Genomic DNA, 16,899 nt, shown 5'->3' with positions numbered 1-16,899 from the left:
GCTCCAAAATCACTGCAGTTGGTGACTGCAACCATGAAATTAAAAGACGCTTGCTCCTTGGAAGACAAGCTATGACCAACCTAGACAGCATTTTAAAAAGCAGACGCATTACTTTACTGACAAAGGTCTGTCTAGTCAAAGCTATGGTTTTTCCAGTAGTCATGTATGGATGAGAGAGTTGGACTATAAAGAAAGCTAAGCACCAAAGAATTGATGCTTTTGAACTGTGGTGTTGGAGAAGACTCTTGAGAGTCCCTTGGACTTAAAGGAGCTCCAACCAGTCCATTCTGAAGGAGATCAGTCCTGAATATTCATTGGAAGGACCGATGCTGAAGCTGAAACTCCAGTACTTTGGCCACTTGATGCGAAGAACTGACATTGCAAAAGACCCTGATGCTGGGAAAATTGAAGGCAGGAGGAGAAGGGGACGACAGAGGATGAGATGGTTGGATGGCATCACCGACGTGATGGACATGAGTTTGAGTAGGCTCTGGGAGTTGGTGATGGACAGGGAAGCCTAGCGTGCTGCAGTCATGGGGTTGCAAAGAGTCAGACACAACTGAGTGACTGAACTGAAAACTGTAATTTCTTGTTTTCTCTTATCTTGACATGTCTCATATAATATCTGATTCATTTGAAGATCACTCCCACAAATTGAAGTTTCTTTTTTTACTATACTTTTTTTCCCCATGACCTTCTAATAGACTCAAACACTTTCTACCCTCCAGCTACTAATCTTCCCTACATTTTACCAGTTTCCAAAGCTGAACAAAAAATGAGAAAGCTATTATGAAGCTTCATCACAAGCTACTATGCCAAGTGTTGCTGGGGGACAGTAATGAAACAGGACTGAACTGAATGTCTATAAATCTTCACAAAAGATACAGCTAAAAATAAGAATATAAGAAGGTTGAAAATAAAAGCATGAAAAGTATATATCAAGCAAACAGAAAAGCTAGTATAAATCTATCACTATTAGAAAAAGTAAGATTTTAAAGCTAAGAGCATTACTAAAAATAAAGAGAGTCACTAGATATAGGAATCAAATCAGCAGAATCAACAGAGAACTGTAGAGAAGTCCCACAAATTATAATGAATGATTTTAATACCAATTTCTCAGTGGTAGATCAAGCAGACAAAAAAAAATCAAAAAATATAGAAAATTCAAATGAAACATGAATATATTTGATTCAGTGGACACATAGAACATTCCACCCCAAAACTGCAGAATACACATCTTTCAATGGAATATTTGTGACCATATATTGATGTATAAAGGAAGTCTGAACAAATTTCAAAAGAATGGTATCATACATATTGCTTTCTTTGATCACATTGGGATTAAATAGGAAATATGCACTGAAAAAACATGAAAAGCTTATGTTTGGAGACTAAGAAACATACTCATGAACCACTTAGGAAATAGTGGGAATTTGAGAGTCTTTAAACTGAATGTTAAAATGTTGCATATTAAGAAATGATGGGGATTGCTGTTTCTATACTTGATGTAATAACTGATGTTAGGCTTTGCTAAGTTGCTAAGTCACTTCAGTCGTGTCTGACTCAGTGCGACCCCATAGACGGCAGTCCACCAGGCTCCCCTGTCCCTGGGATTCTCCAGGAAAGAACACTGAAGTGGGTTGCCATTTCCTTCTGCAGTGCATGAAAGTGAAAAGTGAAAGTGAAGTCACTCAGTTGTGTCTGACTCTTAGCAACCCCATGGACTGCAGCCTACCAGGCTCCTCCACCCATGGGATTTTCCAGGCAAGAGTATCGGAATGGGGTGCCATCGCCTTCTCCGGATGTTAGGCTTAGCTTCGTGCCATAAATGACTATGAAAGTGGCAAAACACAGAAGATGACTGCTCTCCGGCAGTGGACAACAGCACAGGTCAGTGATCCTTAAACACAAGGGAAACGTGAAGTGACCTTTATGATTGCCTTCCCTTTTGGAACAGGAGCACTTTTTGTTGTGTGGAGCAAGAGGTGGGCCAAAGTGCAGAGCAGTCGAGTAGAAGAGGCAGAGATCAGATTTGAGTTGCTGAGGTGACTGCAGTTTGTGAGCCAGTACACCCAAAATGATGGAGCTGTGAAGAGGGGAATCTCATAGGAGGTTGTGTTCAGGAGTGTGGCTAAGTACTTGACTGCACATATATAAGTCAAGGCCATTGTGAGATCAGCCAGGAGTGACTATTAGGGGACTGAGAACTTAACAGAAACACCATTGCTGGAAGATTGTGGAGTTCCAATACATCCAGACTGGAGGGATCTTATTGAGTAACTGGGCATTCAGTTGAAACTCCAGTAAGGTCCATGCCTTAAATTAAGGACAAAACCAGAATAGGATCAGGGCAAACAAGTGTAATCAACAATGTGCCAGAAAAAAACTCAACAAGCTTTAAAGAAAAACAGTATCATAGAGTTCCTCACAGTGTAACAGCCAAAATTGTTCCAAGCACAGGAAGAAATTATTGGACAACTAACTCAAGAAACAAGGGATTGTGACCCTTAATCAAGAGATAAGGTAGCCAATAGAAACAGATATGACCCTGGATGTCGGAATAAGTACACATAGACTTTAAAACAGCTTTTACAAATACATTGTTCAAGGGTTTAAAGAAAAAGATGGATTTTTTCCTTGAAAAATGTGAGTAAACAGATGGGGAATCTCAGCAGAGAAATGGAAACTAGAAAAACAGAACCAACTGGAAATTTTATAAGTGAAAAGTGACAGCTAGACAGAGCATTGAGGGAAACTTATTGTCTTAAATGCTTCCATTAGAAGTGAAGAAAGGCTAGCAATTAATGCTCAGTTCATAAAACTTAGGAAATTAGCAAAGAAACAGCAGAATAAACAAAATGTATGTGAGGAGACAGTAACAGTAAGAGAGGAAAGTAATAACATAGTAAACAAAGGTCAACATGAGGCCTTTGTTGTACAAGGCCAATGTAAGAATCATAAAAGCAGCAAACTTCTAGCAAGATTCATCAAGAGAAAAAAGAGTGCATAAGTAAACAATAATAGGAATGAAAAAGGAGGCTTAGAAATGTTTCCAACATTAAAAAAGATAAAAAGATATTAAGTTTATGGTAAAAACTTTGAAAATTTGATTACAATTGGTAGTCTTAGAAAATATCTTCCTGCAGCTATCTCTAGAAGAAATTGAATCTCTGAAAAGTAGTTCTAAAAAAAAAAAGAAAAGTAGTTCTATAGCCATGAAATACATAGTGTGTGTATATGTATGTATGTAACTTGTCAAGGTGTATCTATAATTTACATATAAGAGCCAAAAATACACTCGTGAAGAAGAACAAGATGGGGAGAATTGCTTTACAGATTACCTTCTTAAAATCTTCAGTAATTAAGGAAGGGTGATGCTGGTTCAGGATAGAAAAAAATGACCAGTGGAACAGAATAGGATCCCCAAATAGAGCCCTGCCTAGATGGAGAGTTGATTTGTAAGAGGCTTGCTTGGTGGGTCAGTTGAAGAAAGGACTTTAAAAAAAAAAATGTTAATACAATTTAGATGCATGACTTTAGAGCCCTACCTCCCATGTGCTAAAATAAATTCCAAGTAGATGAAAGGTATAAATGAGAAGGGCAAAAAATAAAAGTTTTAGAAAACCATATAAAAATATTTTATGGCTTTGGAGTCCAAAAGCATTTGGAGAACTTACACTTCCCAACTTCAAACTTTACTACAAAACTACAATAATCAAGACAATGTGTTTTTTGGCACAGAATAGACATACAGACGGGCTTCCCAGGTGACGCTAGTGGTAAAGAACTCGCCTGCCAATGCAGGAGACTTAAGAGACGCGGGTTTGATCGTGGGTCAAGAAGATCCCCTGGAAGAGAGCATGGCAACCCACTCCAGTATTTGTGCCTGGAGAATCCCATGGACAGAGAGCCCTGGAGTGCTACGCTCCATGGGGTTACAGAGTCGGACATGACTGAAGTGACCTGGCATGCACGCATGGCACAGACATACAGATTAATGGAAGAAAATGGAGAATCTAGAAATAAACCCTTACGTTTGCGGTCAACTGATTTTCCACAAGAATGCTAAGACAATTCAATGGGGAAAAAATTGTCTTTTCAATACATGGTGCTGGGAAAATTGAATATTCACATGCGAAAGAATAAAATTGGACCCTCTATCTCAACTATACGCAAAAATTAACCAAAACTGATCTAGATCTAAATGTAAAGAAACTATAAAACTACTAGAAGAAACATTGGAGTAAATTTTAGTGACCTTGAGTTAGTCAATAATTTTTTATATATAACACCAAAAGGACAACTGATAAAAACATAAATTGGATAAACTGGATTTCATCACAATTGAAAGTTTTATAGGGAAAACTGTACCATCAAGAAAATTTAAAGATGTCTCATTTAAAAGAGAAAATATTGGTTGAGGGTGGCAAAGAAAGCCCTCTAGCAGCACATGAGATGCAAATGCTGGCAGTTAGGAAAGCAAGTTCTATTAATATGGGGGCCTCAAGGCGCATGGGCTGGGCACCAGTAGTACCTGCAGCACAGTCCCAGGCTCTCTTCAGTAGTATTAGGCAGGCCCGGTCTTGGCTGGGGTTTCTGCATCAAGTATATATCGCCTGAGGCACAAGGCTTATGTGCTATCCCTGTATCAGGGCAACTGGCCCAGGAAACAGAAATAAAAAGAGTGAAGGAAGGAAGGAGGGGGGGCTAGTATGAAATTGCATTATGGACCTGGCCATCATTACATGCCAGAGGTTGCTAAATCTCTTGGAATAGTCCTTCAATTCTGTCGCTCAGTCGTGTCCGACTCTTTGCGACCCCAGCAAAGACTGCAGCACGCCAGGCTTCCCTGTCCATCACCAACAATCTTTCCCAGCATCAGGGTCTTTTCCAATGAGTCAGTTCTTTGCATCAGGTGGCCAAAGTATTGGAGTTTCAGCTTCAGTCCTTCCAATGAATAGTCAAGACTGCTTTCCTTTAGGATTGCCTGGTTGGATCTCCTTGCAGTCCAAGGGACTCTCAAGAGTCTTCTCCAACACCACAGTTCAAAAGCATCAATGCTTCTACACTCAGCTTTCCTTATAGTCCAACTCTCACATCCATACATGACTACTGGAAAAACCATAGCCTTGACTAGACAGACCTTTGTTGGCAAAGTAATGTCTGCTTTTTAGTATGCTGTTTAGGCCGATCTTAGCTGTTCTTCCAAGGAGCAAGCGTCTTTTAATTTCATGGCTGCAGTCACCATCTGCAGTGATTTTGGAGTTCCCCAGAAATAAAGTCTGCCACTGTTTCCATTGTTTCCCCATCTATTTCCCATGAAGTGATGGGACTGGATGCCATGATTTTAGTTTTCTGCATGTTTAGCTTTAAGCCAGTGTTTTCACTCTCCTCTTTCACTTTCATCAAGAGGCTCTTTAGTTCTTCTCTGCCATAAGGGTGGTGTCATCTGCATATCTGAGGTTATTGATATTTCTCCCGGCAATCTTGATTCCAGCTTGTGTTTCCTCTAGCCTGGCATTTCGCATGATGTACTCTGCATATAAGTTAAATAAGCAGGGTGACAATATATAGCCTTGATGTACTCCTTTCCTGATTTGGAACCAGTCTGTTGTTCCATGTTCAGTTCTAACTTGCTTCTTGACCTCCATACAGATTTCTCAGGAGGCAGGTCAGGTGGTCTGGTATTCCCATCTCTTTCAGAATTCTCCACAGTTTGTTGTTATCCACACAGTCAAAGGCTTTGGCATAGTCAATAAAGCAGAAGTAGATGTCTTTCTGGAACTCTTTCGCTTTTTCAATGATCCAACGGATGTTGGCAATTTGATCTCTGGTTCCTGTGCCTTTTCTAAATCCAGCTTGAACATCTGGAATTTCACGGTTCATGTACTGTTGAACCCTGACTTGGAGAATTTTGAGCATTATTTTACTAGTGTGTGAGATAAGTACAATTATGCTGTAGTTTGAACATTAAGGAATAGTCCTTATGAAGCCTTTAGAAGCCTTTGGACTTTTGCACCTAAAGACCCAAAAAGCACCTGAGTACAATTTTTAAAAGAATGATTTTAAAAATTTTAAAAGAATGATTGATTTTCTCCCAAAGGTAGGTAGTTGGTATCTGTAAATTAAGATCCTCCTAGACCTCATTTATATCTCAGGTTCCCTTTAATCAACATCCAACACAGAACTGGTGGAAATGAATAGCAGGAATAATTGAAATCCATAGAATAATAGCTACCATTGAGTAAGCACATGGCAGTTTTATATAACGTCTGATCCTCACAAAGTAGCTTTTGTTATACTGATTTTATTAATGCACAAACTGAGTTTCAGCTAATTTAAGGAACTTGGCCAAGGTCACAAAACTAGTAAGAAGCAGACCAGGTTTGGGAACCAGGTCTTTTATTTTTTGTGTGTGTGAACTCCTAAAACAATGCTTTTTCTAGTATCCCATGAAGCCTCCTAGAAGAAAGGATTGAGATTCCTAAATCTCCTTTTAGCCAGTACTCTTTAAAAAAAGGTTATTTGTTTTTAAAAAGTAGGTCATTCAAATACATGGTGCAAAATTCAAGAAATAACAAGAGCATCCCGTGAAAACTCTTCTTTTAACCCTGTCCACTCACTCAGTTCCTCTTTTCAAGAGCAACTAATGTTACCAGTTACTTGTGTATCTTTCCCAAAGCATTTATAGAGAAATATAAATGTTCTTTTTCATATGTTTAACAGAATGGCACCCTACTCCAGTACTCTTGCCTGGAAAATCCCATGGGTGGAGGAGCCTGGTAGGCTGCAGTCCATGGGGTTGCTAAGAGTCGGACACAACTGAGCGACTTCATTTTCCCTTTTCACTTTCATGCATTGGAGAAGGAAATGGCAACCCACTCCAGTGTTCTTGCCTGGAGAATCCCAGGGACGGGGGAGCCTGGTGGGCTGCCATCTATGGGGTTGCACAGAGTCAGACACGACTGAAGCGACTTAGCAGTAGCAACAGAAATAACAAACATACACACTAGTCTCACCTTGGGTTTTTGTTTTTTTACTGAACATCTTGGAATTCACATCCATATTCCTACCCAAAGCTTAGCTAACACTTTGAAATACTCTCATCACTGGACCTTTTATTATTAAAGAATACCAGAGGTAGTATACTAAAATTTACCTGCTGTTTCCCTTGTCCTGCTTATCCACTCCTGAAAGAATAAACAGAAGCAAAATAGTTAAGAATCAGGCAACAGGAAAGGAATGGAGAAACATGAAATGCAAGCTCAACAGTGGCTCTTAAAAGACTTCTTTTGTTTTTTCTCAGGTTGCTTTGGCCCTAATGCATCTGCAGTTTTCAGGTGTGTTGCATAAAGTAACTTCTGTTACTGTTCCCTACTGTGTTTTTGTTCATATGCATGAGTGGAATGTGATTGTGTATTTGTCCTTCTGGCATCTCAGACCATCTGGCCCCCAGTATTCCAAGATGAAAAGATATTGTGAAAATGAGTGGGAAGCCTAGATCGTATTCTCCAAATTTCATAGTCCTAAAGTCTCCATCACACAGTGTGGCACTTGATTGCATTTAATCTAATGCTTTTCACTAGTTGTTTCTTTTATCTAGAGTATTACAGCCTTCAGGGCTGAGACCATACCTCACAGCATGCTACCAAAGCCAGAGTAGGTGCATATTAGTGAGTCCTAGAGGACAGAAGATAGATTTTGTGATCTTGATACTTATTTCTGTATTGACAAGATACTAAGAGAGCTGCTTGGGGATGTGGGGAGAGGTGAGGATGGAAGTAGATTGGAATCACAGGAAGATTTCTTGGGATAAATGTGCTAGTTCACCCACATTCCTATCAGCATCTCAGCTGGAGGAGGGAGAGAAAGAGAGAACGTATTTTGAGAAAGCTTCTTAGGTGATTCTCATAGTCCTCCATCCTCATACCCCTAATTCACAACTGTGGCTAAGAGAAAGGAGAGGCACAAAGCCTCTCAAATATCCTCTTAAGCTGAAAAGCATTAAACAATTTATTTTTAAAATACTTATTTATTTATTTGGCCATGCTGGGTTTTAGTTGTGGCATGTGGGATCTAGTTCCCTGACCAGGGATCGAACCCAGGCCCCCTGCATTGGGAGTGCAGATGTGCAGTCTTAGCCACTGGACCACTGGGGAAGTCCCTTAATTTATTTTAAAGGGAAGAAGATGGGGTTTTCTTTTTATTTCCTAATTTTCTTCTTGTCATCATAGTAGTGCACAGGAAGAGCAAACAGTAATAGTGAAAGCTGCCTATACACATAATCTAAGAGGCTCAGATGGCTGTGTTTGTGGTTTCCAGGTATTCTAATTTGTTTGGTTAAGGTTGTTCTATCTTCTTTGTCTTTCCTTCCCAAAAGATTCACTCAGAAAAATGTTAATGTCTAACAACATATACACTAATATTTACTAATTTTCTAATTCAGTGCTTCCTAAACTTAAGTGAGCACCATGATCACCTAGAGGATTTGTTAAAGCACAGATTTCTGGAATCCATTCTCAGATTTTCTGATTCAGTACATGTAAGGTGGCATCTAAGAATTTTCATTTGTGACAAATTCCCATTTGATGCTGATGCTGCTAGTTTGGGGACCACACTTTGAGAATGACTGTTCTGGTGACTAATTTCATACTTACCACTGTAGAGGGGGAGGGAATCCTAGGAACTAATAAGAGTGATTGAGAATGACAATCACAATACATGTCAATAGGAGAAGATGTTGTAATGCATATTAATGAAGAAGAAATGCTCTTTTAGCATAGTCAAGTCCAGAAGTGTCTCCAGCATTCAGATGAGATTTCTGTGTAATGAGAGCTTTTGACCTAAAACATCCTTCCAATGTGAGAATTCTCATTAAAAAAAGGGGGGGGGGGCAGAAGGAGAAGCTTACCACCCATCTTGATGTTCTTTTTTCCCAATCCAGCATAAAATATGTTATGGATACACTTACTTCTCTATCTTTATTGTCATGACCCTGTTCCTAATTACAATCATCTCCCAGAGATCAAATTGCCAACATGCGCTGGATCATCAAAAAAGCAAGAGAGTTCCAGAAAAACATCTACTTCTGCTTTATTGACTATGCCAAAGCCTTTGACTGTGTGGATCACAACAAACTGTGGAAAATTCTTAAAGAGATGGGCATACCAGACCACCTGACCTGCCTCCTGAGAAATCTGTATGCAGGTCAGGAAGCAATAGTTAGAACTGGACATGGAACAACAGACTGGTTCCAAATAGGGAAAGGAGTTTGTCAAGGCTGTATATTGTCACCCTGCTTATTTAACTTCTATGCATAGTACATCATGAGAAACGCTGGGCTGGATGAAGCACAAGCTGGAATCAAGATCACTGGGAGAAATATCAATAACCTCAGATATGCAGATGACATCACCCTTATGGCAGAAAGCGAAGAACTAAAGAACCTCTTGATGAAAGTGAAAGAAGAGAGTGAAAAGTTGGCTTAAAGCTCAACATTCAGAAAACTAAGATCATGACATCCAGTCCCATCACTTCATGGCAAATAGATGGGGAAACAGTGGAAACAGTGGCAGACTTTATTTTGGGGGGACTCCAAAATCACTGCAGATGGTGACTGCAGCCATGAAATTAAAAGATGCTTGCTCCTTGGAAGAACAGCTATGATCGGCCTAAACAGCATATTAAAAAGCAGAGACATTACTTTGCCAACAAAGGTCTGTCTAGTCAAGGCTATGGTTTTTCCAGTAGTCATGTATGGATGTGAGAGTTGGACTATAAGGAAAGCTGAGTGTAGAAGCATTGATGCTTTTGAACTGTGGTGTTGGAGAAGACTCTTGAGAGTCCCTTGGACTGCAAGGAGATCCAACCAGTCCCTCCTAAAAGAGATCAATCCTGGGTGTTCATTGGAAGGACTGATGTTGAAGCCTACACTCCAATACTTTGGCCACCTGATGTGAAGAGCTGACTCATTTGAAAAGACCCTGATGCTGGGAAAGATTGAGGGTGGGAGGAGAAGGGGTCCACAGAGGATGAGATGGTTGGATGACATCACCAACTCAATGGATATGAGTTTGAGTAAACTCCGGGAGTTGGTGATGGATGGAGGCCTGGTGTGCTGCATTCCATGGGGTCGCAGAGTCGGACACGACTGAATGACTGAACTGAACTGAACTTACCTGGATATTCCATGGTCTCCCAGTAACTTGCCACTCAAAATGTGGTTCATAGACCAACAGCATCAGCATCATGTGGGAACTGAGTAGAATTTCAGGCTCTCAGTTCCCTGCCCCCCATGCAAGAAACAGCACTTTAACAAGGTCTCTAGTTTATTTGTGTGCACATTAATGTTATAAAGCAATATACGTAGCTGTTCTATCAGTTTTCACTTTTCAGTCCATTCTCCTCAGCTGGAGGGTGACCCTTTCAAAACAAATTAGATCATAATGTTCCCCTCCAACAAAACCACTCTGATGGGGTCCCATGGCTCTTGAAAGTCAAGCTCAGTATCTTGGCCCATAAGGCCTAAGGTGAGCCAGTCTCTTCCTCTCTAATCCATCCTCATCCTGTGTCTTGTTCCTCTCTCTCTCTGGGCTCCAGCCAGACCTTACTTCTCAGTTCTCTCACAGATCAAGATTGTTCTTACCTTCCAGTAAGTTGTTCCTTCTACCTGGAATGTTCTCCCCCAGCATCCACTGCAAATCTAGCTCCTTCTCCTCTTTCAGCTCTCAGCCTCTGCAGGGAAATCCACCTTGGCCTTGTGATTAGAGCTCCATTTCCATCATTATTTATTTCCTTCATAGTACTAATTTATAATCATTTCATTTGTTGACTCCACCTTGAAAAAAAGGATTAAGCCTCTCATGGTCCCAGTGTCTGGCACCCAGTATGCACTCAGGAAATATCTACTCAAGGAATGACCCCTTATTTCTTTACCAAGCAATGGAAAATTGGGCTGGAGGTGGGGAGTAGCCTTGGATTTTAAAGATAACACAGGAGACGGCCTGTGTGTTTTGAGGGAAAGGAAGGAAGTGGGGATTTCAAGAAAAAATGAAGGACAGAAAAGGTGGAAGGATGCAAAGGGAAAATTTTTGTTGGTTGAGGCATTATCCACGTGGGGACACTCTGACGGGACAGCTGGGTGGGCCCACTTCTCCTGTGAGGTGACACGGCTAGGTGATGAGTGATTTAGGCCATTAGTTTGGTGCATGGTCCCATCACTTCATGGCAAAAAGATGGGGAAACAGTGGAAACAGTGGCTGACTATTTTTTTGGACTCCAAAATCACTGCAGATGGTGATTGCAGCCATGAAATTAAAAGACGCTTACTCCTTGGAAGGAAGGTTATGACCAACCTAGATAGCATATTCAAAAGCAGAGACATTGCTTTGCCAACAAAGGTCCATCTAGTCAAGGCTATGGTTTTTCAAGTAGTCATGTATGGATGTGAGAGTTGGACTATAAAGAAAGCTGAGCACCAAAGAATTGATGCTTTTGAACTGTGGTGTTGGAGAAGACTTGAAAGTCCCTTGGACTGCAAGGAGATCCAACCAGTCCATCCGAAAGATCAGTCCTGGGTGTTCATTGGAAGGACTGATGCTGAAGCTGAAACTCCAATACTTTGGCCACCTGATGCGAAGAGCTGACTGATTTGAAAAGACCCTGATGCTAGGAAAGATTGAAGGCAGGAGGAGAAGGGGATGACCGAGAATGAGATGGTTGGGTGGCATCACTGACTCAATGGGCATGGATTTGGTGGACTCCGGCAGTTGGTGATGGACAGGGAAGCCTGGTGTGCTGCATTCCATGGGGTCGCAAAGAGTCGGACACGACTGAGCGACTGAACTGAACTGATACTCACCACCTACTCCCAGCCTCTTGTCAGCTGAACAGTTAGCGTTCAGTGGTCTGAATTTGAAATCGTTGGCTACCCAGACAGAGAAGGAGGGAAATAGGCTTCCACTTCCCCAGCAGCCACCTAAGATGCGCTCAGTGCCAGTACCAGGGACACCCAGAACCCCACTCTTTGTGGAGCTGTTACTCAAATGGTTAAACATATTTGTAACTAATGCTTTTCTCTCACTTGTCAAAGGATATCTCCCTTCAGTCTTTCCCCACTTGCCCAGATTTTCTTTTAATACAGTGATACAGTTCTCATGTGTGCTACTACATCATGTGTTGTGGTTGATGAAGTTAGTTTGAAGATTAGAATGCTGATAGATTCCTTAAACATATGTACTTCGTTCTGTTCCTAAACATCTTGAATTTCTGAACTAACAAGAAGACATACTTCATTCATGTGTCAGTTTTGTTCATGCTGACTTCTAAAGTACTGAAAAGGCGGTTGTGAGTGGTACACCATAAATAAGGTAGTGTGGGTTTTATTCTGTACTGGTCACTTAGATTTTTATAGAGAAAACCTGACGTGGTTATAAATATCTCAGCCAGTTATTCAGAACAGCGTTTTTCAAACTTGAGAAACCAACAGCCCTCACGTCAATGCTCCTTGTAGATCTCTAAGAGTCTGTCAGCAGAGGAATGTTGACTTAATAAGCTAAAAGGCTTTTTATATAAAAATACTTTTTAATTGTGAATTATGATGAGGGATAATTTATAAGTGATAGACAACAGTTTTAAAAACAGTCAGGGATTTGGGGATCCTAGTTTACAAAATCTTGATCTATGTACATAGTTCATAGTTGAGAGAGTGAAGACATAGTTACTCCTCATCACTGATGGAAAAACAGTGCCATAGGCTTGTCTGTCTCCCTCGACTAAAATAAATAATCATTAAAACAATGTGGAAAGTTCCCTAAAAGAAGTGGGAACAGTAGACACTTAACTCTGAAGGTGATAGAAATTTTCCTGGAGGATGTGACATTTGAATCAAGTTTGGAGTTTATGCAGGACTTTAAAAAGCAGATGAGAGAAGGAAAAAAAATCCATCCCAGGTGGTAAAAAAACAAAAACCAAAAAACATTACATGCAAAGGTGGAGATGACAAAGATCATGACTTACTAAATAACTGCAAATTGTGCAGAGTATTTGAAGTGCAAGACACATGGGGTAGTGGTAGGCAGTGAAGCTATAAAGATAGAATTTAGACCTCCGAGTTCCTGTACTTCATCCAGAGAAAGGTAGACTTAATGCTGTAAGTGATGGGGAGCCCCTGGAAGAGTTTAAGCAGGGTGCTGAGGTCAGATTTGCACTCTCAGGAAGTGTACACTGCCAGCAACATGGAGAATAAATTATATAAGGGAGACAAAACAGAAGCTTGGAGACAAGAAGTTATTGTTATGGCTCTTCATGAAGATGAGGAGTATCTGAACTACATTCAAAGAGGAATGAACAAGAGAAAGAAATATTTAGACATATTAATGGAGTATAATTGCTAGGACTTAGTAAAATTTGGATATGACTATGAACGTGAAGAAAGACTCAGAGGTGAATCCCGAGAGTCTGTCTTGGATTACTGAGTGGTTTACAGTGTCATTAAACAATAGGAGGAAATAATGAGAAACTGGTTTGGGAAATGAGCTGATGGTTTAGTGTTGGGTATGTCATCTTAGTTGCTGGGAGATGTCTATAGATAGAAATGTGAAACGGGTTCAGATAGGAGATCAGGACTAGAGAAAAAAGATCCTGAAAATTCTTAGTGATCCCTACCATTGTAAGGTTGCTGTCCATACTCTTAACCTTATCAATGGGCCTAGTAGTTCAAGTTCAGTTTGTGCATATAGATGAGGTTGTCCAGTGAGAATTATAAACCATGAGAAGAAAGCCAAAACTGAGACCCTGAGAAACACTAATGTTTAAGAGAGGGATGAAGGAAAAGAACCTGCAAAGGAAAATGGGAAGTAGCGAGGAAGAACAGGTAATATCAGCTGCCTTGGGGATGGGAGAGGGTGGGGCCAAGAAAAAGAAATATAAATGAAAAAATTGGAATGTTTTAAGTGTCAGAAATTAGTAGGTACTGATGGGTGATTTGGAAATTTGTATGTTACCTCCAAACTGAGTAGCTGCACGTTGTCACAGGAATGTAGCCCTGATGTCAGATATTTTGATTTTTTCAAAAGACATCAGGAATTTCAAGTTTTATGCCAAATATTTTCTTACACAAATGTTTATTCCAATTAAAGCGCAAGCAAAAACTATGTATAGCCATACTTGGTAGGATATTTGAGGTAAGAAAACCAAAGAATGGCACCATCATTGGATATACACTGTGAGAATACTACCTATCTGTAGCCAGCTTCCCTGGTAGCTCAGTCAGTAAAGAATCTGCCTGCAGTGCAGGAGACCCGGGTTTGATCCCTGGGTCAGGAAGATCCCCTGGAGAAGGAATTGGCAAACCACTCCAGTATCCTTGCCTGGAAAATCCCATGGACAGAGGAGCCTGGTGGGCTGCAGGCCATGGTATCGCAGAGTCACACTTATCTGTACAAAACTGCTTAGACAAATCAAAACTGTAAGAATTGTATCTGATGGTGCCATTTTCTGGGGTTAGTCTACCAAACGTACACCACTGTCAAAACATCTGAAACTATTAAAAAGAATGGCTATAGATTTTAGGTTTTTTATGTATCAGAATGTATAAAAAGAATTTTTCCAAGATGGAAGTTTCTGATGAATTCTATTCAAATGATCATTTATTACTATTTGCCATATCTGACTATTACCTCTGCTCAATATAGCTTTTGTTTGCTCTCTCTTTTCTGGTAGAGCCAGATAGTAAGTATTTTAGGCTTTGTGGTCTCTGTCGTGACTGTTCAACTCTGCTGTTCTAGCACAAAAGTAGCCATTGACAATATGTAAGCAAATAGGCATCGCTGGATTCCAGTAAAACTTTATTTATAAAAGCAGGCTATGCAGCACTGTTTACAATATCTAAGACATGGATGTAACCTAGATGTCCATCAGCAGACAAATGGATAAGAAAGTTATGGTAGATATACACAATGGAATATTACTCAGCTATTAAAAAGAACTCATTTGAGTAAGTTCTAATGAGGTGGATGAAACTGGAGTCTATTATACAGAGTGAAGTAAGCCAGAAAGAAAAACACCAATACAGTATATTAGTGCATATATATGGAATTTAGAAAGATGGTAACAACAACCCTATATGCAAGACAGCAAAAAAGAGACACAGATATAAAGAACAGACTTTTGGACTCTGTGGGAGAAGGCGAGGGCGGGATGATTTGAGAGAATAGCATTAAAACATGTTTATTACCAAATCTGAAACAGATGACCAGTCCAAGTTCGATGCATGATACAGGGCACTCAAAGCCAGTGCACTTGGACAACCCAGAGGTGTGGGATGGGGAGGGAGGTGGGGGAGCGGTTTGGGATGGGGGACACATGTACACCCGTGGCTTTTTCATGTCAATATATGGCAAAACCACCACAATACTATAAATTAATTAGCCTCCAATTAAAATAAATAACTTAATTTTTTTTAAAAAGGGACACTAAGCTTGGTAGTCAAAATAATCAGGTACTTCTTAAGACATCACTTTTTATGAATGTGCCAGCGGCTGGAGGGGTAGCATAAGAATATGAGCAGGAGCTTTGGGGTAGTCTGAGCTGTACCTGAATTCCAGCTCTGCTATTTCCCACGGTATAACCTTAAGCAAGTTACTCTGTCCCTTCGGTCCTCAATTTTCCCATCTGTAAAATGAGGCTGATGATAATCTCAGTGAGTGGTTGATTGACATGGTGTCTGTAAAGCTTTTGTAGTGTTTGTCGTATGGAAAATACCAAGTGTGGATGATGGTTTATTAGCACCAAACACTACTGCTACCCTATGAGTTATGTTTTCAGGAAAGTTTTTTCCTCTTTTTCAAAAGCGGTCTTTAAATAGTTTCAACTAAATGTGTTCCATTTTCAGAAATCCACACTGAAGAATAAGAGCTGTATGAAGACAGTTATCTGTGAGAATGTTCACCATGCTGTTACCTGTAACAGAAAAAAGGAACCTGTGTAAATTCCTAAATTTATTTCACGAATTGGTGAAATAAATTATGGTACACCAATAAAATGACTAATCAGTCTTCCAAAAAAAAGGAAAAAAAGCAGGGGATGGGCCAGATTTGACCTGTTGAACTTCCACTCTACTGGAAGCATACCTCTGGGAGAATCAGTGTTCTGTGAATATAGGTAAAGCCAAAGAAAATACAGGGAGAAAAAAGTTTATCTTTCTTTCTAAACTCTTAAAGAGCTTAATGCACACAAATGAGCAGAATTAGCTAAATGTCCTTTTCCATATTCACTAATGTTTATGTAGCTTTTATTGTAAAACAGATGAAATTAACTTTTATGGACATGAAGTGATCACTTTTGCATTATCAGGAGATCTGGTGGCATTAGCACTGAAGTTAAGTGTGGCTCAGCTGATAAAAAATCCTTCTGCAATGTGGGAGACCTGGGTTTGATCCCTGGGTTGGGAAGATCCCCTGGAGAAGGGAAAGGCCACCCGCTCCAGTATTCTGGCCTGGAGAATTCCATGGACTGTATAGTCCACGGGGTTGCAAAGAGTTGAACATGACTGAGCAGCTTTCACTTAAGTCAAAGTAAAAGGGGCTGGGACAAAAAATGTGTATGCCTGTGTATATAGTATATACACATATATATTATGTGTGTATAAAGAGCACATATATTTTATATATATATATATCAATTTCAGTCCTTTTCTGGTTCAGAACTTGTTACTTTTTTCTATGTCTAGTGATTTTTTGTTTGATATCATAGATTATAAATGTTATGCTATTGAGTGTTTGCCCTCTGTTGTCTCTCTTCAAAGAGTTCTAAAGTTTGTTTTGGCACAAGATTAACTGTTAGGTTACTTGTGGATTGACCTGATATTCTTGAGGATTATTTTAAACTTTGTTGGAGTGT

At 40.0% G+C, this 16,899-nt stretch overlaps 1 protein-coding gene across 1 annotated transcript in view; it reads left to right on the top strand.

Annotated features, from left to right (window-relative positions):
* Positions 1 to 16,058, top strand: part of LOC129620734 (uncharacterized) — a 34,988-nt gene extending 18,930 nt beyond the window's left edge. Inside the window, exons 3-4 of the mRNA XM_055536469.1 lie at positions 7,307 to 7,340; positions 15,893 to 16,058. Of these exons, the coding sequence (XP_055392444.1) occupies positions 7,307 to 7,340; positions 15,893 to 15,912 (54 nt within the window). The 3' untranslated portion in view covers positions 15,913 to 16,058. The remainder of the gene's footprint in view (positions 1 to 7,306; positions 7,341 to 15,892) is intronic.
* The last annotated feature ends 841 nt before the right edge of the window (positions 16,059 to 16,899 follow it).

The sequence above is a fragment of the Bubalus kerabau genome, chromosome 10 (genome assembly GCF_029407905.1).
Source record: "Bubalus kerabau isolate K-KA32 ecotype Philippines breed swamp buffalo chromosome 10, PCC_UOA_SB_1v2, whole genome shotgun sequence".
Lineage (NCBI taxonomy): Eukaryota > Metazoa > Chordata > Mammalia > Artiodactyla > Bovidae > Bubalus > Bubalus kerabau.
Note: the sequence above shows the minus strand (reverse complement) of the source record. Positions and strands in the feature narration are given on the sequence as shown.